The 24,029-nt window shown below is 42.1% G+C and overlaps 1 protein-coding gene across 1 annotated transcript in view; it reads right to left on the bottom strand.

Moving 5' to 3' along the window:
• Positions 1-24,029, bottom strand: part of LOC126092070 (serine/threonine-protein kinase/endoribonuclease IRE1) — a 150,262-nt gene that overhangs the window by 57,085 nt on the left and 69,148 nt on the right. The window contains exons 8-10 of the mRNA XM_049907487.1: positions 9,415-9,626; positions 5,439-5,851; positions 5,106-5,290 (exon numbers count right to left, since the gene is read on the bottom strand). Coding sequence (XP_049763444.1) covers positions 5,106-5,290; positions 5,439-5,851; positions 9,415-9,626 — 810 coding nt within the window. The remainder of the gene's footprint in view (positions 1-5,105; positions 5,291-5,438; positions 5,852-9,414; positions 9,627-24,029) is intronic.

Genomic DNA, 24,029 nt, shown 5'->3' with positions numbered 1-24,029 from the left:
AGCAGCCAACTTGGACCCGAAAAGAGTGACAAGAAATGAAGTTACAGATAAAAATGGCCAGAGCACCACGAAGGCCCCATTTGTGAAGGGTGGTGAGGATGTGGTGGTGCCAGGTGGTGTCATAGGCCTTATGCAGATCAAAGAAGACTGCAAGGAGGTGTTGCCGATGGGCAAAAGCCGACTGGATAGCAGACTCCAGGTGCACCAAGTTATACACCATAGAGCGGCCACAGCGAAAACCACTCTGAGTTGACGACAAAAGGTCGCGGCATTTGAGGATCCAAAACAGCCGCCCACTCACCATGCGTTCAAGGAGCACGCAGAGGGTGTTAGTAAGGCTAATTGGACAGTAGCTATCCAACTGAAGAGGTGGCATCCCTGGCTTCAACACCGGAACAACAATGCTTTCCTGCCTCTGGGTAGGAAAGACTCCCTCACTCCACAGACGGTTGAAGAGGGTCAGTATACGATGGTGGCCAGCCACCTGTAAGTGTTGGAGCATTTGGTAATGTATCCGATTTGGTCCAGGAGCCATGTCAGGGCAAAGGGCGAGGGTGCTGGCAAATTCCCACTCACTGAATGGAGCATTACATGGCTCCGAGCAGCAAGAAACAAAAGACAAAGGCAGTCTTTCCGAGTGCTCTTTCAGGAGAAGGAACGTGGGTGGATTCTGAGCTGATGCCGAAGCTTGAGCAAAGTGCTGAGCAAAATTTTCTGCTACAAAGTCCAGATTCGTAAGGACAACACCATGCACAGAAATTCCTGCAAGCCCGGTGGGAGGACGGTAGCCAAAAATTTGCCTGAGTTTCACCCAGGCTTATGAAGAAAGCGTGTGTGGTCCTATGGCAGCTTCATACTGCTTCCAGCAAATCCATTTCTGAAATTTGATTAGGTAGTGGGCCCGGGTGCGGAGTTGTTTAAAGACCAAAAGAAGAGCAGTATAAGGGTGCCACTTTCAGTGTTGAAGACCACGGCAGTGGTCTTTTATGGTTGCAGCAATTTCCGGAGTCCACCAAGGGACCATCTTCCAGCGTGGGGAACCTGAGGAAGAAGGGATTGCTGAAACAGCTACTGAAAGGATGGCAAGAGCCAAAGTCTGAGTAGATTCATCAACACTGTCGTGTGGCAATACAGGGGGAATGGGAGCAGAGGAGAAGGCACCCCAATCAGCCTTAGATATGGCCCACCTGGGAAGGTGACGGAGCAAGAGACACTGAAGGAAGGTCAAAACAATTGGATAATGGTCGCTGTCATCATGGACTCCCCACTGAATGGAGGGAAGGACTGAATGGAGGGAAGAAGGTCGGGACAGCAGATGGAGAGGTCAATGGTAGAGAAAGTGCCGTGCACCACACTAAAGTGTGTGGGAGCATCTGTGTTTAGTAAACAGAGGTCAAGCCCTGCCAGAACAGATTCAACTGTCCTGCCCACGGCAATAGTCGTGTGACTACCCCAAAGAGGGTTGGCGGCATTAAAGTCCTCCAATAGCAGGAAGGGAGTTGTTGAAGAAGGGTGGTGAGGGTATGGGAGGTGGGTGGCCTGTCGGGTGGGAGGTAGAGATTACAGATCTACAGATTGTGATTGTAATGGCCAGATGGACCCTGACAGCAATGGCTTCCAGAGTGGTATGGAGGGGAACCCATTTACTAACAATGTCCTTGCGGACCAAGGTGCAAACACCACCAGAAGCCCGCAAAGGGCCAACTCAGTTCCGACAGAAAGTGTGGAACCCACAAAGGGCGGGTGGGTAAGAATTGACAAAATGGGTCTCCTGGAGCACAATACAAGTGGCAGAGTGGAAAAAAAGAAGGGGCTGTAACTCTGGAAGGTGACGCAAATACCCATTACAATTCCACTGGAGGATTCTCAAGCCGGAGTCCAAAGGGGAAGTGAAGGGACCGGAGTTGGTCACACCGCCAAATTGCTATCCGTCACCGATAAGGATGGGGTAATATAAAAATATCGGTGGGGTCAGACTCTTGTTGGTTTATTGACTGGAGGAGGGGAAGGTTGCACCTCAGGGGGTACTGGAGGGCCCTTGCCCTTGTTCTGGCGTTTCTGCTTCTTTTCTTGGGAAGGAAGAGAAGGGCAGACTTCAGAGAGGGTGGGCACAGAATTACACTGGGCAATCTTGACACCCACCAGCCGTGGATCGCGCTGCCGATGTGGAGCCGTAGATCGCCTTTCAGGGAGTGCCGGGAGGAGTAGTCCTGGGAGGGAGCTCCAGTACTGGCGGCCACTGAAGGAGGGGAGCACTTCCCCATGGTGGAGGGGGAGCAGCACCCGAAGGGGTAGGTATGGGTACTGACAGGGAGCGGGAGTGGGAGAGGGAGAGGGAGGAGGAGGAGGAGGAGGAGGAGGAGGTTGAAGGCATGGGGCGAATCGGGTGGGGCTGGGAAGAGGAGGGTGTAAGAGGGGGAATGGACAAAACGTAAGCAAAAGTAGAAGACAGACACAGGATGGAGCCAGTCATACTTCTGAAGAGCCTCAGTGTAGGTGAGCCAATCTAAGGTTTTGTACTCTTGAATCCTTCTTTATTTCACAACACTGGGCATACAGGCGAGCATGGAGAATGCTGTCCATGACAACTTACACACACTCATGGAGGGGGCGCCCACAATCACCTCAGAGGGGATCAGTGGTGCAGCGGGAAGTGTGTCCAAACCGTAAGCATTTAAAGCATCTCATCGGTGGTGGAATATAAGGTTTTACATCACACCGATACACCATTACCTTGACCTTCTCTGGGAGGACATCCCCCTCGAATGCCAGGATAAAGGCGCCCATAGCGGTGCGATTGTTTGCAGTGCCTCACTGCACACGGCGGATAAAACGAACCCCTCGCTGCTCGAGTTTAGCACGGACCTCCTCGTCAGTTTGGAGAAGAAGATGGGGCATGAAAGAGACTGGGACAACACCGAGATGGTCACACGCATGCAGGGCGTCAGATTGGACAGCAGAATATGTCTTTACGAGCAAAGCACTGGACTGCATTTTACTCATCAATTTGACTTTGCCATACTTATCTTCAATTGTCTCCATGAAAAACAAAGGCTTGGGCATGGTAAAACTTCTGCCATCCGCCCTAGTACAAACCAGGTACTGAGGGAAAAAAGGTTTCAACCCAAGTCGGTGAGCTTGACCTTCCTCCTATGGGGTGGCCAGGGAGGGGAAGGCCGAAGGAACAGAAGAAGAGTGTCACATCTGCTACCACTCTTAGAGATGGCCACAGAATGGCCAGGTTGGTGAAGCTTTTGTCGCTTCATGCGCAAGGCGTCCACCCTAGTACCACCCACTCCGATCAGGGGCTCACCCCGTGGGCACCACCAAGCCACAGCAAGGGCCATCTGTCATGGCAGCCATTGCTTAGAATCCTGGTGCCCCAAAGTGATGAGCATCGACTCCTGGGCATTAACACAAGGTGTTAACAGCTCAGGTACTAGCAGTGTGATCCCTGTGGTTTCAGGGGGCTCAGCCAAGTGGGTACTTAACAGCCCCACCACACGGACTGGCTACTGTGCTAGTGACCTAGCAGGAGGGGGCCAGGGTGCAAAGGTAAAGGGAAAGGGGAGGGGAGGGGGAGAGGAACCTGCACCATGGAAGCTATGTATGGAGTTCATCCCCAAATGGCTCACACTGAACGGAAAATTTTGGGAATGGAGGTCAAACCCCAAGGGGAACAAAAATGCCAAAAAGGAGATGGAAACAGCAAACTAAACAATTGCACAGACCAAAACAAAGCCAGGAGGATAGCCAGGCCGATATAAAGAAGTCCACTAAGAGGGAAAAGAGGGAGCAGGGACAAAGGAGTAAGGATAGGGAGGGAGAGGAACATGGAGGGTAATGCAGCCTGGAAAGGCTCTGTGCGCATCACACATGTACCCAACGAAAGGACTGTGGGCTCCCCATGTGCTGCATGGTCAGTTAGAGTAACATCAATCTCATCAATAACTTCCACTGGGATACAAAACCCTCCTCTTCCCTGTGTTTTTCAATTTCATTATCACCTTGTTTAAACCATTTAATGACATCTGGCCTCTGCTCTGACCTTTCAGCCAGCAACACTCCCACAACGCAGCACTTTGATTGCTGCCATTCATGTAAAACAGCTTCACTAACTGCGCACAGTCTTTATTTTTGATAGCCATACGTTCACTCATGTTATGGCTTGTTAAATGACAGTGTGGAAGTCAAAGCTTTATACAAACAGTGTACAGCACTAGATTTGCACCTGAGGGCCAAAACGAAACTAATTTTTGCTAGGGTAGATCGGTTCCACATTAATGCATTAACATATTTAACAAGTTTCACTGCCATATAATTACAGCCCACAGTGGACCTCTGTGAGTAGCTGCACATTAACTGTAACTACCCGGTGCCTGCAGTTTGTACAACTGCACATATTTTCCAAAACTATCATGGGATTATTGAAGAGTTAGCCATATTTAACATACAGAACTCTTTATCCAACAGCATCTTTATAGAAATGTTGCTGTCTGTTAACAGTAAGTGCAATGATGGGAGAACTAGTGATGGCTAAATGATCGCACTCAACTGAGATAGTGCACAAGTTGCATGTGCTTGACTGCACTATCATTCAAGTCAGCAACAATTTTATTTAAAAATGCTTGCCACTTGTGAATTATGACACACTTTAGCACATAAACTTTCTCCATCTCATGCTCCAGTCACATACACTGTCACTGCTTGTCAGATATAACATTTTATCACACAATATTGATCAAAAGTTTGATTTTTTTAACAGACTGAATAATGAATCATCACTATTACTATGTTCTTACATACTGCATCTGATACATCACAAATCTTCTGAAGCAAGTTAAGTGTCTGAATTTTGTGAGAATGCAAAACCTAGGCAATTCATTCACTGGAGAACAAAAGAAAATTACTAACTACAAAAATAATTAACATTTAAATAGTTTGGAAATGAATCAGTAAAGATACAAAGTAACTGTCTGTACTCTTCAGAAATTCTGTACTTTTTAATAGGATAGTGCCAAAATTTATGGGCGAACAAAGACTGGCCAATAATAATGACTGATGCAGGAAGAGTTCAAAGCAATATTATAAAAAGCAAAACTAACTTGTAAACGAATGTTCCTTCGCAGCCTTTTCCAAGTATCTGCTCTCTGTTGAAGATAATCTTTCCAACTCTTATGTTGCCAGCACCAACATCTTCTGCTTCCGCTGTCACAATATGTGAATTGCTGTCACTACTTGATACATTACTTATATTTGATCCTTGTGAGGAACGTAAATATTCACGATCCTAGGAAAAAAAGAAAAATTATATAATGCAATAATTACGAGGTTCATAATTCAGAATTCTAACAGATTACGCAGTAGTTTTATATACAGAACAGCAACATCAAAGTCAGCTATATTCAACAGGTTTGAAATTAAGTACTCAAACTTACCTGAACTCTCAAGTAAATCAGTATAATGACTGAAGCAACAAGCAGAATTACTGTAAACTTTAAACCCACATTTTCTTGTTGGCGGAGCCATGACTTTGCAATGGTATAAGACAGTAGTGGAAACTCCTGTGATAAAACGAAGGATGTCCTTCCTGTAGATAATTTATCATATAATTCCTCCAATTTTTCTTTGAAGTCATCTAATTTTGTTGTTTGTATTCCAATTGATATAAAAGGTAAGTGACTGTTATTTTGCCTCTTGGTGGCCTCAGTGCTTGGGGCATTTCCCTCAAAAGCTACAGTTATATTTGTTTTATTGTGACCAACAATATGATGTGTATCAATTGCACTTATGTCAGTTCTGCCTGTAATCCTCATTACAGTTTCACTGTATTCTGGGACCTTGTGATGGCCTGAAATAAGTAACTTCAATAAACGTCATTCCATTTTTTCACTCTATTTGTACACAAATTTCAATAAAATGTAAACAAAAATTGTCAAACATGTAAATTACCATCCGAAATATCAATGAAACTCTTTCATTATCAGGAAAACAACAACTTATGACAGAGAATTGAAACAACAAGGCAATCAGGCTTTCCATTTCATGTTTTGTCATGAGAGAAGAAAAATTAAAGTTCAATGCACAATGGACAAGGAGGGGGAGGCTGGATGCTCTTCCAGTTCCCCCCCCCCCCCCCCCCCCCCCCCCCGACATATATTTGTCTGTGTCTAGTGTTATCTAATGTGAAAGTGTGAGAATGTGTTCGAAATGTTTGTGAATTGTGTAACTGAATGGGATATGGGGACCAGATTAGCATTCACAAAGTCTGATGTGGAAAGCCTTCTAACTGGCTGGTACACCGGCCCTTGACTTTAATCTGTGGATTCAATCTGAGGCTGGTGCATCTCTTTGAATCTCCTGACCGACTACACTGTATCAGAGATGTAGCTCAACTTCTCCACCCATTTAATTTTGAATGCATTTTTCTTCCTTTCTGATTATTGTCATTTATCTTGGAATAACATGATCAACCTGAAAGCTTAAATTTTATTATTTTTGCTGGGGGTCTCTCTCACAGCTGCCATATCTTTGTTTTACTAAACATACAGCGTTTCTCACCTCTCAGACAATTCAAAAAAGTTACAGAATGCAGAATGCTTACGTGTCAAATCTCTAAGCATTATACTGCACTCTCCTGACCAGCTTATGATTATTCCAATAAAATATGGTTACATTATTTTATTCTACCTTGGTCACATCATCTGCACAGTGATAGGACAATCTCTTATTCTACATAAATTAGAGACATTTTTTCCAACGTAATAAACATTTCACATGTTAAAGAAAGACTAAGAAGTACCTTTTTTCTGAAATGTGGAAGCATGTACTGCGCAGTACTGAAATCTGGAAAGCTTAGAAAGGGCAAGGACACCTAATGCAAGTACTATAGAATGGATCCACATCCTGTTACAGTCCTAGATGTGATGTGTACATGGCACAGCTTTTGATTCATGCTAATTTATGGATGCTGGTAAATTAGATAATGGATCTGATACTACTGCCTATAAACATTATCTCTACTGCCCTCATAGATAAAGAATATGATTTATCATAGATGGAAAAAGCAGCTATGTTTTAAGTAACTGTTAAGTTCATCCCAATATTACCTCCTTCTTTCTTCTTCAGTTGTTTACAAGGAAATCCTTTGGAAAAATATGCATTATACAATCGTAATTCCATATGGTTTAGCTCTCTGTCTTCTTTTGCATTCTTAGGTAATTCAAGTTTGGTACACTTTTCTCTTTTTCTCTCCGAGTAGCAGTCAAACATTGATCCTGACCATCTTCTTGTGACTGATCTTATTAATACAGCCAACACCAACATCTGTGCTTACCACTTTACTTCACTAACTGAGTGGTCAACACAGCTGACTGCCAGGTAGGAGACCTGGGTTCGGTTCCTAGCTGAGTTGGAGATTTTAACCGTTCGGGGACTGGGTGTTATGTTGTCCTCGTCATCACTACTCCATCATCATCAACATGCAAGTCGTCGAAGTGGCGTCAAATAAACAGACTTGCGCTAAGTGGCCAAACAATCCCAGATGTGGTCTCCCGGCCAATAACACCTGATCATTTTATTTTTACCACCTTTAATTCATGTAATGACCTGGTGGTCTTGTTTGACTGTTCTTAGTGACGTTCTTAGTTAATATGTAATTTACTTTTGCTGCTTCCGTAGTTTTAACAGTTGACGTTTGGCTTTACGGCTACAATTTTAAGGATAAATTTTTAATTTCATCAAAATACATCTTCATTCTTTCTCAGAATCCTTCAAATGAGCCAGAACAGTTCTACTATTTGGATCTTGCATCTTTTCATGTGACAGTGTGTACATTTTGAATGTCTACCCACAATTGTCATAAAGCCATCTGGTATCTGTGTCATCCCATGCGCTTATGATACAATACAAAATGTTCAGTGTTGACGATAAAACTGCGGAGGGTTATTATGTTCCTTGCCTTCTGTGTTATTTAATTAGATGTTCTATGATTTATGAGAGCACAATTTCATTCAAAACTGTCCAGCACTGCCTAATGTGGGGCATCAAAACTGTAATTTGTACATTTCTCAGCTGTCATAGTGATTAGGACTAAGGTATTTTACACACAATGGATTATAAAGTTTCCATTTTAACCATATATAACACCTTTTAAAGGTTGTTCAACATCATCCCTCAAGTTGTGTTAATACTAGGCAATGCAAAATATGTAAATAGGCATACAAATGCAAGACGAGACTCATACTGTGAATAACAAGTTAGTTTGCTATTTGTTATACATAACAAATGTATCAGTTGTCCAAACTACAATTTTTCTTACAGCATTCTTAATCTCATATTCTTTTCACCGCAAGTTGCATTCAATATACTAATAATCTGCTGCGCAAAATGGGCCAGTTTCATGCATATTAACAAGGAGTCATTTCAAATTATGGAAGGAGTTAAGATTATCATGCACTGTATAGCTGACATATTGAGCAATGAACAGATCTATAAATAAGACTGAAATTGTCACTAACCCCTTTTAGACCGTGTTTTTACACAGATGTAATTCTATACTGCCTCGGCTAGCTATAGCGTCCCAATGCTGCAACCTGACTGAGCCATGTTGCTATCTTTACCACTTTCATTATCTGTATTCCACCCAGGACTTTCCAGTAAGATATTAATGTTTACTTATCAGATCATCGGTTCAGATGAAATCTATATAAAGTTTAAATAAATAAATCAAATTTCTCACTGAAACTTTTGCCCTTCTAAGTTTTAAGGTATGAAGGTGGTACAATAAAGTACAAAAACTATACAACCAGAGATAAGTTATCATAAAAGCATGAAACTTACTCTGATATGGTTTGCAAAATGATTAAGTTTCAGACCAATGCAATCAGTTCTCTGGGAAGTAATAATGAGCTGCAAAAACTATGGAATGAAGCAATTAAGAAATTGATGTTCTGGTAGGGTACCTGTGAGGTTGCTTTACTTCAGGTCTTGGTGGCAGATACTAATAAGCTAACTGTTGAGTGACAATATTTTATACATGCATGATACACAATAATACATTAGAGTATCCAAGCATTATAGCAGCACCAAGAAGATGCAAAAGCCACAATCAATCCTGTTGCATGCTGCACAGTCTGATGTAATAACAGCCCATCATAACAAACTACCCTAGAGGGAAATACAAGTATTTACTTTGTAGTTCATATAAATTTCTTACTGCTAAACGTGTCTTGCGATGAAAATATCACAAACAATGTCTGTTTTTGCAAGATATGATTACTCTGAGAAGATTATTTTTCACAGCTTTAATTTCTGAGCCCTTTTTCCAAAACCACCTCAAAATACACAAACATATAAAAATCCAACACTATCACTTCCCTTTCTTCTATCTCTGATAAAATGTTTGTTACTTACCAATAGTTACTCTAGGCAGACTCTGAAATGTTACATCTGCTTCTGGAGCTTTTGTTTTAGGGATGTTGGCATCAGAGCTTGCCTCTTCTGTGTCCAAACTTGGTCCTTCAAGTAATGGTAAACCCAAATGTGCAATTGTTGCTGTACTTTGGTCCACCAAAGATGGTAATGCATACATGCCATGCAAATGCTCACCAACATAGAGTGTTGGGCTATTAAAGTAAACAGGAAGATTAGTAATAAACTGAATAGTGATCTGAAGTTTATACTGTAGACAATGGAACAAGTCATGAAATTAATGCTTACAGGAAAACAGTGACATCACAGATTTTGTGTCTGTTACACTGGCACATGTTACACTGGAACAAGTCATAAAATTAACACGCTAGGGCAGACACTGAAATCACAGATCTTGTGTCTGTTATACTGGCACATATTACATAGTAATGCAAGCCACATTGGACACGGTATAAGAGGTACGTTAATTTATGTAGATTTTTAGTGGAATAGTGTTGTGTGTGTTTAGCTGAAATGGATAGATGAGGATAGTAAGCTGACAGAATGTTGTCTGGTGTGTATTGTTTAGTATCAAAGGAAATTCTTCAATATATGGTCAGAGGTTATAAGACATTTGCTCCCTCATTTTTATCAGTTGACACACGGGCCATAATTTTCCTGAATATGGTTCACATGGTAAAAAAAAATTGCAACCAAGATAAAAAAAGGGAAAAAAACATATGGTAGCCTATTGGAGAACTGGTGGTTAAAGTTGCATCAAATAGTAGGAGCCACAGAAATATCAGAAGAAATGGTAAAGCACATTTTACATTAAAAATTAACTATGAGAAGACTTTGTGCAAGGTGGGTGTCACGTTTATTGAATGCTCAACAGCAAGCTTCTCAATAATCTTTGGATCATTTTAAAATGAAGACAACTGATAATGATGTATTCAAGAAATATGTGATAGTTAATTGTTACATTAATTCCTAAAAGAGAGACAGAATAACAAGGTTGGACTGTAGTAACACTGTTCACGTTACGTCGCACTTCACTTAGCGTAGACCGGAACTGTGTCCTAGGCATGCCCGATGTTGACTGACTGCGCTCAGCCTGTCCTGCCGGAGTTGTTGTTGTTGTTCTTGTTGTTACGCCGGCAGAGGGCGCGTCCAAATTCTCACATGCCCTCTGGTGGACGGGACTCTACTTGCGGCAACTACCGTCCATGACGCGCCGTGCCAATGTGCGCCTCCCGCGATCTTTCTGGTGGCTACTACATGGACATATATGACAGCTGCTAGCAGTTTCATACAGCAGGGGTAAACTGACTGGTTTCTCTCAATCTGCTTGCTGAGAAGGATAGGCAATTAGTGTGCTTCTGATACCCTTAATGTTTGACAGCACTACTAGGAGACTGTCAATGTTGTAAATGCTGCAGTCTTGCAAAAAATATTCCTCGAATTCTAGAATTTGTTCTTGCACCACTGTGTCACTGTCTATGATGCAGTACAAGCTTTTCTTGCTAATTATTGTACACTTCTGCTGTTCTCCTGAATTGATCCTGAATGCAGAAAAGCAATATGGGAGTCCACCTCAATTCAAACTTGTTATTATAGCCAAACTACTTTAAGTCAGAAATTCACCATCATCTGTGAGCTCTTATTCCATTCTTGTTTCTTTCCTCCGAGTGGCCCCTAAACGGCCCATGTTATCACTAAATATTTCCTGTTACTCAATAACATTGAAAGTAAATGAGATAGACTGAAGGCTGTACAATATTACTGAGTGGATCACTTTAAAAAAATGTGAGATTTATTGCACAGCATCCTCCGAGCTGCACATGAGGTTCAGGAAGGTACAAGTAATGAATCTGACTTCAGACTTTAACTTCCATTCTTAAAACTTTCAGTGTATGTTATTTTGTTTTCATATCTGCAGTTATTAATACATTGATTGGGAATATTCATTACAGAATGCACAGAACTGTGCAATAATTTACAAAATTTGTGTAATGACAATTTCCAACTTGTACCAACCAACTGCTCTATCTTCCCTAAAGAAGAAACACAGTTTTTAAAGCTTGGAGAGTTATTTTGTATTTTAAATGTTTCTATTTGCAGTAATATAATCTGTTTCTCCTGGAGGTTAGCGGCAAACACACTTTCTGTCTCTTTGTTATTTAGGTGAATATAAAACCAGACGGAAGAAAAATAATGCATGTGAGTTGTGAAGAAACTAAAGAATGATGAAAACCAAAAAAAGAAGTTTTTGTCTGTGAATTCTTGCTGCTCCTTAAACCAAACTCTGATGAATTTATTTCGTTTCCGGAAGATGATGACTCAAAATTCTTATGTGTTTTTATTGAGTTAGTGTGGAAATAAACATCGAGTGCTGTCTACAAAAATGATCCAGCAATTCCACTTCAACAGGTTACATGACCTCATCGAGCAGTAACACCACAAAAGACAAATAACCACAACAGAACTGTCATCCCGCCTTGATAGCCATCTACAGGAAAGCACTACTACTGATAACATGCTGCTGATCCAATGATAGTGGATAACCATTTACATGTCAAGTATATTTTTTTGGGGGTTGTTTGGGGAAGGAGACCAGACGGCGAGGTCATCAATCTCATCAGATTAGGGAAGGATGGGGAAAGAAGTCGGCCGTGCCCTTTCAAAGGAACCATCCCAGCATTTGCCTGGAGCGATTTAGGAAAATCACGGAAAACCTAAATCAGGATGGCCGGACATAGGATTGAACCGTCGTCCTCCCGAATGCGAGGTCAGTGTCTAACCACTGTGCCACCTCGCTCGGTATGTCAAGTATACTCATAAGCCAAAACACCATGACCATGTGGTTAATGGTATGTTGATCTACCTTTCGAAGACAGTACAGCAGTGACTCTGTGTGGCATAGATTCATTAAATCTTTGATAGGTTTCTGGAGACATGTGGCACCAGATGACTGCATGCAGGTCACACAGTTTCAGTATTTTATGAGCCAGTAGTAAGCGAGTGCAAATCTGGCACCCAGTATTGTTCTGACTTGTTCCTAATTTGGTGGCCAGGACACTAACTCAAGTTCACTATCATGGTCCTCAAACAACTGTAACAAAATTCTGACCCTACGGCATGGACATTTATCCTGCTGCAAGATGCCATCGGGGAGACATCAAGAATGAGGAGTTGCAACTGGTTTATAATTATGTTCTCATTGTCCACAGCTGTCATGGTGGCTTTGATTACTACCAAGTCCCATGAAAGCCCAGTAGAATGTCCTCCACAGGATAATATTGCTCCCATCTCCCTTTGTCCATCCTATGGTGCATGTTTTGAGCAAGTGTTTGCCGGGACACCTGCATTTCTGGGTACGACCATCAACCTTTTGTAACAAGAAACATAATTCATCTAACCAGGTCACACTTTTGCACTGATCCACAATCCAACTAGTGTAACTGACAATGTTGTTGAGTTAACTTGGGTACATGTAGGGGTCACCTGATGCGGAGCCCAATATTTAACAATAAGCACAAAACTGTGAGCTACAAAACACTTTTACCTGCACCAGCATTGTACTCTGTCATCAAATCTGCCACAGATCATCACTTACCCTATTTTACAGAGTGGACAAGCCTCCAACCTCCATGTTCTGCAATAAGATATGGACATCCAACACTTTGTCACCTACTTGTGGTTTCACTGCCCTCCAACCACTTTCCATAGATGCACACAACAGTTACATTTGAACAGCTAACCAGTTTTGCTGTTTACAAGATGCTTGTTCGCAGACACTGGACTGTAACAATCTACTCTTTATGAAAGTTGATCATGTCAGAGTTAGTTTTTATAAAAATGAACAGATTTGACATGACTACTGCATTTTAGTTTTTGAACGCAGAAGACATTATTGAATCTGTACACTTTACCGGTACAAGTTAATAAGAAAGTAAAGTAAAAAGTAGGTACATATATGCTTTTAAGCAATGAGAAAGAATGAAGTATGCAATTACTGTGACTGGAATCTTGACAAAGATTGGAAAAAAAAGAACCCAGAGACCGCCCAATTGCAGAACAATCACTGGAAGCAGTTACTTTCATAAAATATCTAGAAGAGATGCAGATTACATTTAAAGTGGCATGACCACACAAAGTTGATTGCAGAATTTGGCAGATGCAACACTGAGATTCATTGGAAGCATCTGCAGGAAATATAATCTCTGAACAACAAAGATAACTTATGAAACCCTCACTCAACCAATACTTGAATATTCATCATCAGTATGGGACCTGTACATATAGGATGATAGGGGAAATAGAGAAGATTCAAACAAGAGCAGCACATTTCAGTACAAGATCATGAAGTAAACTTGAAAGCATCACGAAGTGAGCAACCAACTACAGAGGCACATGCTGCAGGAGAGGCAGTCGGCATCATGGTGTGGTTTATTCTTCGAGTTCCAAGAACATACTTCCCTATATGAGTCAACAAATGTAATGCTTTCTCCTACTGTATTTAATGAAATGACCATGAAGATAAAATTAGAGAGATTTGTGCCCACATGCAGGTTTACCACAATCATTCTTCCTGCAAACTATTCATGACTGTAACAGGAGAAACTGACAGTGGTACACAAAGTAGCCTCTACAACAGAACGTGGGTGTGTAGTCTGGAAGCATCCTGGACGATGCTTTGGAAGGTGAACTGGTGGAATGCTTGGTGTCCCGGCACTGAAGCCTGCTGACTGGTGGAAGAAACCAGGGGCATCCTGGTTGGGACATGGCAATGTGGATGACATTGGTTGAGGTTGCAGAGGCTGCAGTGAGATCTCCACCTCAATGCCCATGTTCATGGGACCTGCAGGTGGTGTTCTATACTGCAAGTTATATCCATACGGTCGTAGAACAGCAAAGATGAGCTTTCTAGGTCTGACAATGGTGCTGTCGGCATGTGTGGACAGAGTTAGCTGGCACTACTCCAGGGTTCCCAGAACTGTGGGGCTAGATCAAGGAGCGTACACAGTTGCCACCTATAGAGGAGTTCCACTGGGTTACATTTGTGGACATAAATGGTCCTGTATATGCTCAAGAACATTATGACTGCAGCTGTGGTGGTGGTTCCCACAGCTCTTAACACACCATATACTCTGCTTCACCATTGCAAGATGAGACAGAAGCGGTGGACTGAATAAGTGTTTGTTGCTGTTTGAGGCACAGAAATGTTCGAAAGCCACTGCCGTGAACTGGAGCCACTATTCGACATGATGGTTTGGGGAAGCCCTTCGATGGTGAGAATCTAGTTGAGTGCATTAAGTGTGATGACTGTTGTGGTGCATGCCTGCTGACCACAAACGGGTAGTTAAAGTAAGCATCCAAGACAATGAGCTACAGAGAACCCAGAAAGGGACTCACAAAATCCAAATTAAAAAAGTCCCATGGGCAATGGGGCTGGATCAGGTGGCAAAAGATTGAGATGGAGTGGCCTGATGCTGGGTATAAGCGGAATAGCTGCTCACCATGGCTTCTATGTTCTTGTCCAGACCTGGCCAGTATGCTTGTTGCTGCATAAGGACTTTAGTCTGTGACACACCTCAATGCCAAAGATGGAGAAGTTGTCAAACACGAAGTCACAGGGTGATTAGTATGGTGACATGGTGAGTATCTGCCTCAGTATGAAGCAGGAGAACATTGGTGATGACTGACAGACATTGGGAGACATGACCTCAAGCCTAGAACTCCAGATTGGTGTTCTTCAGAAAGTATATGGGGCACTCATGAAGTATGTAGTGCATCATGTGCCATAAGATAGGGTTGTGGAACATGGCAGCAACAATTCGAGGGCAACTATCCAAACATGAGAATTCCTGCTGGTCAAAGGCTGTGCCTGGTCCTGTGGGTAGGTGAGAGAGAATGTCTGCATTTGCATGTTATGCTGAGGGCTTGCATTTAATGGCGTAATGGTAGTGGCTGAGAAAAAGTGCCCAGCGGTGGAGGCATCTTGGTGTCTGCTCTGAAAGGCAGGAGCACAGTCTGAAAGCACGAATTGTGGTAGGTGACCTGTAATGAGTGTAAACTTAGCTGCAAATAGGTAAACATGGAACATCTAAATTGCAAAGATAATTGCTAAATCTTCTTTTTCTATCTGCAAATAGTTCTTTTGAGCTAGTGTCAGCATCTTTGATGCACAGGCAACTGGCTGCTCAATACATGTTGTTCCTATGCGCCAGCACTGCATCAGTGCAATATGACATGACATGGCATCTATGGCCAAAACCAGAGGATGTGATAGGGAAAAGGGCTTAAGGCTAGATGCCATGCATAGCATACGCTTCAACTTTGAGAAAGCATGCTCACAGGCAGCCATCCACCTCTACTGAATGCCTCTCTGCCACACCTGTTTTATTGGATGCATAATACGGGCCACTTGTGCGAGAAACTTAGAACAATAATTTGCTTTTCCCAAAAAAAGCCTGCATCTTCTGTAGGTTTTTGGTAGAGTGTCAATGGCTGCGATGTTGCAGTCAGTGGGCTGGATCCCTTCATTGTTGAGCAAGTGTCTGAGGTCTTCCACTTGCTCCTGAAAGAACTGGCATTTGTGTAGCAGCACATGAGCCCTGTGTCACACAACATAATAAATAGGGTACAAAGGTTGCACATGTTATCCTGACACATAATATATGTGACAATTAAGTTATCATGACAGATAGTGCAAGAAGGGATGGACATAATTAACTGTTCCAGGTATCTCAGGAAGATCACCCAAGCGGAAGAGATCCCGACACACTAGTGCTTATACAGGGCTATTACAAATGATTGAAGCGATTTCATAAATTCACTGTAGCTCCATTCATTGACATATGGTCACGACACACTACAGATACGTAGAAAAACTCATAAAGTTTTGTTCGGCTGAAGCTGCACTTCAGGTTTTTGCCGCCAGAGCGCTCGAGAGCGCAGTGAGACAAAATGACGACAGGAGCCGAGAAAGAGTATGTCGTGCTTGAAATGCACTCACATCAGTCAGTCATAACAGTGCAACGACACTTCAGGACGAAGTTCAACAAAGATCCACCAACTGCTAACTCCATTCGGCGATGGTATGCGCAGTTTAAAGCTTCTGGATGCCTCTGTATGGGGAAATCAACGGGTTGGCCTGCAGTGAGCGAGGAAACGGTTGAACGCGTGCGGGCAAGTTTCACGTGTAGCCCGTGGAAGTCGACGAATAAAGCAAGCAGGGAGCTAAACGTACCACAGCCGACGGTTTGGAAAATCTTACGGAAAAGGCTAAAGCAGAAGCCTTACCGTTTACAATTGCTACAAGCCCTGACACCCGATGACAAAGTCAAACGCTTTGAATTTTCGGCGCGGTTGCAACAGCTCATGGAAGAGGATGCGTTCAGCGCGAAACTTGTTGTCAGTGATGAAGCAACATTTTTTCTTAATGGTGAAGTGAACAGACACAATGTGCGAATCTGGGCGGTAGAGAATCCTCACGCATTCGTGCAGCAAATTCACAATTCACCAAAAGTTAACGTGTTTTGTGCAATTTCACGGTTTAAAGTTTACGGCCCCTTTTTCTTCTGCGAAAAAAATGTTACAGGACACGAGTATCTGGACATGCTGGAAAATTGGCTCATGCCACAACTGGAGACCGACAGCGCCGACTTCATCATTCAACAGGATGGTGCTCCACCCGCACTTCCATCATGCTGTTCGGCATTTCTTAAACAGGAGATTGGAAAACCGATGGATCGGTCGTGGTGGAGATCATGATCAGCAATTCATGTCATGGCCTCCACGCTCTCCCGACTTAACCCCATGTGATTTCTTTCTGTAGGGTTATGTGAAAGATTCAGTGTTTAAACCTCCTCTACCAAGAAATGTGCCAGAACTGTGAGCTCGCATCAACGATGCTTTCGAACTCATTGATGGGGACATGCTGCACCGAGTGTGGGAGGAACTTGATTATCGGCTTGATGTCTGCCGAATCACTAAATGGGCACATCTCGAACATTTGTGAATGCCTAAAAAAACTTTTTGAGTTTTTGTATGTGTGCAAAGCATTGTGAAAATATCTCAAATAATAAAGTTATTGTAGAGCTGTGAAATCGCTTCAATCATTTGTAATAACCCTGTATTTATATAAGCTCAAGAGAGAGCTGATAACCAAAATGCTTTGTGGTTTCTCATCCAGCAGGATCTGGAAGTACGCATCGGGAAGGTCTATCTTGGAAAAGTATTCACCTCCTACTAGCTTTGTGAGGAGGTCCTCTTGGACATAGTAGGAAGTAAGTTTCCACTTGAGCCTAGGCATTGACTGTCAATTTGATGTCTGCATAGCTAAAGGGAACCATTGGGTTTCTTGACCACTGCCAAAAATGTGGCCAAAGTGCTGGTTTTGAGAGATTCAATCACTCTCCAGCCTCATGGAGGCTATCAAGTTCCTGCCTGACAAGCGTCCTTAAGGAGATTGGAATGCGTTGGGCCTGGCGGAAATGAGACACTGTGTCTGGACGCACAGAGATAACAGCTTGAAAATCTGTGGCGTATCTCAGGCTAGGTTTGAATATAGGTGCACAAGTAGCACAAAGGTCATCAAGCTCCTGGAATGGAAAAGTATCAGAAATGAACTAAACCTCATCAGTGATATGGAATGCAAACAACAAGAAGGCATCCAGATCAAAAATGTTTTGGCCAAGTGACTATCGACGACAAACAGCAATATCAACAGTGTGACCTTTGGGTAAGTGGTAGCAATTGTGAACTGACCACCGAGGAGAATTGAACTGTCACAATACGCAACCAACATGCAGGATGGTGGGGCCAATTCAAAGGAACCCAGATGAGCATACATTTGGAGGTTCACCAGTGAAATGGTACTCCTATGTCCACCTAGAAACAAACATCTATGCTCACAACTCTGAGACTGATAAACAACTTCGTAGTGAAAGGACCGCCCCGGGGAACAACTGCCTGAAGTTCATGCACTATCCCTCGATGCATGCGGGGAATGGGAATCAACAGTCCGTTTTACAGCAGACAATTCAGAGCTACCCATCTTTTTCACAATGAGTGCAGTGCACATAGTGATCTGGAAAGTGCAGAAGACATTTGGAAATGATGGAAGACCCTGTGCCCACGCCAATGGGATGTGACTGGCTGTTCAGAGGTCCTTAAAACTTTAGAAATTGACAAATTATGACGTCACCATCTGGGAAGAGGTTACTGATTATTTGGCCCCACACCCCCCAGAGAATGCTGTGGCAGCTGGGCTGTTGGTACTTGTGGTTGAGTTATGAGGTGCTCATTTGCTGTGATTCTGAAAGGGCGTGCAATTTTCAAAACACTGTCCAAGGGCTGTCCAGTTTGAGGCCTGCAATGCAATTGGATCTCTATGTCTTGAATTAAAGAATAAGTATAAGAGATTTTGTATGATGCATCCGCACAAGTGAAATTGCTCAGCCTTTGTAAATTGGTCACCTAGGAGTGATAAGCATGAGCAGGTTGCTTGTGATATAGACAAAATTCAAGTCACAATGTGACCCATGGAATTGTTGTGAATAATAATTCAAAAGCAATGTGCTAATCTTCTCGCATGTGAGTGTGACTGGGTTTGAGAGAGAAGCCAATGTCTTCAGCAAGAAAAATGTCTGTGGAAGCCCACGAAAGGAAAAATAAGCATTGAAGAGGATCTTCACAGACCCAAAAGGCAATGAAAAGCTGTTGCGGTCACTGTAAATACATGTTTAAATTGTTAAAAGGCAGAAACATGGGTGGATTGCTGCCTGTATTGGGTGCAAATCCTAAACCTGCAGCTGAGTCTTCAAAAGCTGTTAGCTGTTGGAGAAACTCAGTTTGATGGTGCTATTGCAATTGCCGCTGTAGGAGGAGCTGTTGCTGCTGTTGTTCTGTGAGATGCATGAGTTTTTCATCCATGGGATAGTGTTACCCTTTTACCTAGTGCCAATTATTGTGGCTAGAATCTCACAAAGTTTGGGAACAACTCAAAAAACCCACAGAGACTGTCTGACCAGCCATAGGCTGTCAACAACATTTTTTTGAGTGTGAACAGAAGGACAACAACAAGAGGAAAACTTACAATGGAGATGGCACAACAGAATAACAAAGTCCAAATGAGTAAACCACGAGGAGAATGATACGTGAGCACAGAAAGTACAAAACAGGGGGCAGAGCAGCAGTGCATCTAGCTTTGTAGTGTAGCTGCAAGCACTAATCTGATGGCAAAGGGCACATGGTCCTGTGTCAACTGTGAGGTCAGTGGTGCAGAGGCAATACCAGAGCTCGCAGATGTAGCAGAGCCATCTGGTGGCCATCATCATGTTCCATGCCCTCTGGCAGGCTTTCAAAATCACCATGCTGGTATTCAAGAGTAGCCAGTGATAATTTGGGGCAAATGAGTGATGCAGTAATTAGAGATCATGACAATTTCCCAGTCACAAGAGTTGCATTCTACCTTCCAGTTAATTCATGAAAGTTTAGGAAATACCATCAAGCAAAAGATGTAAATAGAGAGATGTGAAAAGGGGAAACAAGGTTGAGGAAAAGAAATTGTGACACAAGGGATATAGCAGTAACAGCAAGGAATACTGACACAGTACACCAATGTATGCTTATCTACGATGTGCAGTTGTGTGATGCCAAAACAAATAGGCAAATTAATTACATATGATAATAGAGAAAACATCGATGACACAGAAACAAATAATGAACTATTCAATATCAAGCAGATGCCAAAATTTACAGTCAATGAGCAATAATAAGGATGTAAAATGCATTTAATACGAATGTTGATAACAAAGCAGCATGATCAAAATGATGTCAGGAGATGAAAATGGCCGGCAAAGATTAAAAAGTTCAAAGGGAGGCTAAGTGAGGAAAAAAACTGAGTGCTGGAGTAAGAGAAGAAATAATCTGTAAAACGCTGCACTGACTGATCATCAAGAGGAAATGAACAGGAGGAGGAATGTATACACAAATATGAAGTAGAAATGCAATAGAGGAGAGTTAACTATACAGGGTGAAATGCAGAGGCATACAGATGAAGGACAGCAGAAAGACAAATGAAATGCAATGAATGATAGGAAAAAAAAGAAAGAGCAAAATGTATAAGAGCCTAATGTTAGACCTGAGTGATATGCTCAATAGTGGGAACAGAATGAACATGTGGGCAGAATGAGGCAATGTTTCGGAGCGTGTATGGAATAGTTTTTAGAGGATGGAATTAGGACAGTATATGTATCGTATATGAAGTAAAAGACAACATGAATCATTTGTTGTTGTTGTTATTCTCATTCTTTTTGTAACTTTTAGTTTTTGTAATGTATCATAGCACCATCTGCTGTCTCCTAGGTACATTTCCTTGTCAGATGTCAGCCTCTATTCATGAACTACAAGGACAGTATAACCTTTGTTTGTGCCTGCCAGTGTGCAGTGAACTAGTGTCAGTGACAGACTTGGTGTTCTCTAGTAGCTCGTGTTTGTGTTTTTAACAAGTTCGATAGTGCAAATCCTTGCTTAACAGGCACAGGGTAATTTTTATCCTTTTTCACACTTTTTGCTTTGATTTTAATTTTAGCAATAGAATGGAAAGGGGGTGTGCTTGCTGTGTGGGGGTGGCCAAAGTTCGCAAACAGATGAAGATGTGTTGGCTGTGGTCAACTGTTTGCCTCAATGTGTAGTGGTGCTGATGAACTGGCATGTCACATGGGATACTTCAATTTTGCCTTGTTTTGCATGGGGGCTCCAATGGCAATGAACCTTCCAGTGTATCAGATGTGAGGCAACTGCACTCACTGCAGGGTGAGTGGCTGGTTGTAAAGCATTTGTGTCACTCAAAAAGTAGAAGTTCAATATGGGGAGCCATTAGGAAAATAGTATTAACGGCTGGAAAGAAGTTCAATGTGCACTCAGAATGTCTGTTGGGCAGCATCATCTGAGATGTGGAGGAGGCTCTGCCTGTGGCAATTGGGGATGCAATGCACAGTCATCTTCAAGTTGCGGCTCTTGTTGGCACCAATGACATCTGTTGCTTGGTTTCTGAAGCCATCCTCAGTCCCCACAGGTGGCTTATGGAAATGGTGACAACTGCTGGCCTCTGTCATGGGTTGAAATGGCTCTGAGCACTATGGGACTTAACTTCTGAGGTCATCAGTCCCCTAGAACTTAGAACCACTTAAACCTAACTAACCTAAGGATGTCACACACATCCATGCCCGAGGCAGGATTCGAACCTGCGACCGTAGTGGTTGCGCGGTTCCAGACTGCAGCGCCTAGAACCGCTCGGCCACTTCAGCAGAGGTCACAATTTGCAATATCTGACGCACAATTGATTGGGGTCCTTTGGTTTGAAGCCAAGTGGAGAAATTCAACCAGAGGCTCTGTTGATTCTGTGATGGTTTTGGTTGCAGATATTTGAACCTGTGTCATGAGTTGGGAAATTGTAGGATCCTCCTTGTAAGTGAGGAGGGCACTACAAAGAGGAAGCAGCTACTCAGGTAGCAGAGTACTTGTGGAGGGCACATGGCGTTTTTTTTTAGACTAGGCAATTGATTGAGGTCCTGTGATAAACTCTCACTAGTCGACATGCAGTGAGCAATATCAGATCACACAAAATAAAGACGCTTTGAGCATAAGAAATTTAACAGTAAATTGTAGAGGCATTCATAACAAATTTCCTGAATTTACTGGGAAAGCACAAAGCTCCAAAATATTTAACGGGGCATGGAACATATATAATAAAGACAGCTTAGACATCAAGGATGCAGAGTGCTCACTGCAATCAACAAAAATGTTGTCAATCAACGTCGAAATTGAGTCTGTCTGCCATGCCATCTGGACACAATTAGCTGGCCTAGATGAACTCAAGTTAGTCATAGGACGTTTTTACTAGCCATCTGATTCCATCATAAAAGTTGTAGAATCACTTAAAGAAAGTCTACACTCAGAAGTGCAGAGGTACCCTTATCATGTAATATTAGTAGGAGGTGACTGTAACGTGCCCCCATACAGAACGGGATATTTATTGATTCACTGCACGTGGTAGAGGCAGACAGCCCTGTAGGTTCTCAACACATTTTATGAAGACTGTCTTGAGCAGCTAGTTTAACAACCCACATGCAATGGAAATATATTCAGGGTGTGTATGCAGACAAAGAAAAAAAAAAGTTCCTTGATTTTTCCCGGATTTCCCAGTTACAAACACACTCCCCCCAATCAAAATAGACTTTTTCCATAATAAGTGACAGTGGGTCCCTTGGAGTTGAAAATCAGTACTTTGAATGGTAAAGATTTTATACACTTGAGAGAGAGAGAGAGAGAGAGAGAGAGAGAGAGAGAGAGAGAGAGAGAGAGAGAGAGGAAAAAAAAAGGGGGGGGGGGGCAGAATCTGTAATGTGCAGCAACATTTATGCTGCATATTTTCATATTATGATACACTGCATATTTTCGTGTTCATATTATGGAAGTATACATTCAATACAGCACATTAGATTCCAAAGCATTGAAATCGAGATTGAAATGCGCTTTTGTAAGCCAATCGTAGCTCAAATCACGTGATCTTGCCAGCCAGTGACAGTACATATCCAGAGCATAGGAGATGTGATATTGTCAGCCAACAGCAACATCACTGTTAAGTAGTGTGAACACACAAATAGGAAAAGTTAACAGTTTAAATTAATGTACATAGTGTAGCAACAAGAAAAGTTAAAACATTCACATATAATACTGGTCTTTCTTTCATGTGTTTTACTTTCAGTTACACCACACAAACATGTCAGTAAAATTTTAAACAATGACATTAATGTCTGGTCTATGGGCTCGAAACTGTTCTCACTGGCTAGTTCCAGCATGTGTAGTTTTAAAAGAGAGTCAAATGCTCTGTGATTTAAGAAATATACTGCACATCCACACATGTAACATAATTCACCTTGCAAAAAGGGAATTTACTTGGAAACTAATGCTTTTCAAAGCACTATTCGCAATATTTTCCCATGACCTGTTAGAAATAGCTTCGTTTCAGCAGTTGCCAGAGTGTGCCAGAAAACAGGCGTTACTGCATGTGGGCAACTACGATGACATAAGAAGCCAGTATGTTCATATATATGTAGTATTAAGAGATTTTACATGATGTCATAAAACAAATAGGATAGTCCTAGAGCATTGGAATTTTGTAAACCATACTAAAATGCAAAATTCGGCTTAAAGTACACATCCATATGTCCAGATTCACAATGAAGTAGGCCCCAAACCTGATATTAAGCTTTTCAGCATGGTTTTTGGGATGCAAATTTTCTTGAGTATCAGTAATGTATTATCTCATGTTTGGTTCTTTATTAAGGCATAATGTTGTACGTGCAAGAAGATGAAACTGTGCACTTGAAATTCAGTGAAAAGTTGAAACTAGACAATAGTGTGGAATAAAACACTTCGTTTCTAATAAATTGACTGCCTCTGGGAAAACATTAATAAAAGCTACAGCTTTGACAACTCTATAATGTTCAAATAGAGTACTGGTGGTGCACTGCTTAACACACTTACAATGTATAATAATTTTTTTCATAATGCGGGACCACAATCATAATATATTTTTTTAAAGT

This window comes from Schistocerca cancellata, chromosome 7 (genome assembly GCF_023864275.1).
Source record: "Schistocerca cancellata isolate TAMUIC-IGC-003103 chromosome 7, iqSchCanc2.1, whole genome shotgun sequence".
Classification (NCBI taxonomy): domain Eukaryota; kingdom Metazoa; phylum Arthropoda; class Insecta; order Orthoptera; family Acrididae; genus Schistocerca; species Schistocerca cancellata.
The sequence above is the reverse complement of the archived record's forward strand: the minus strand, read 5'-3'. Positions and strand labels throughout refer to the sequence as shown.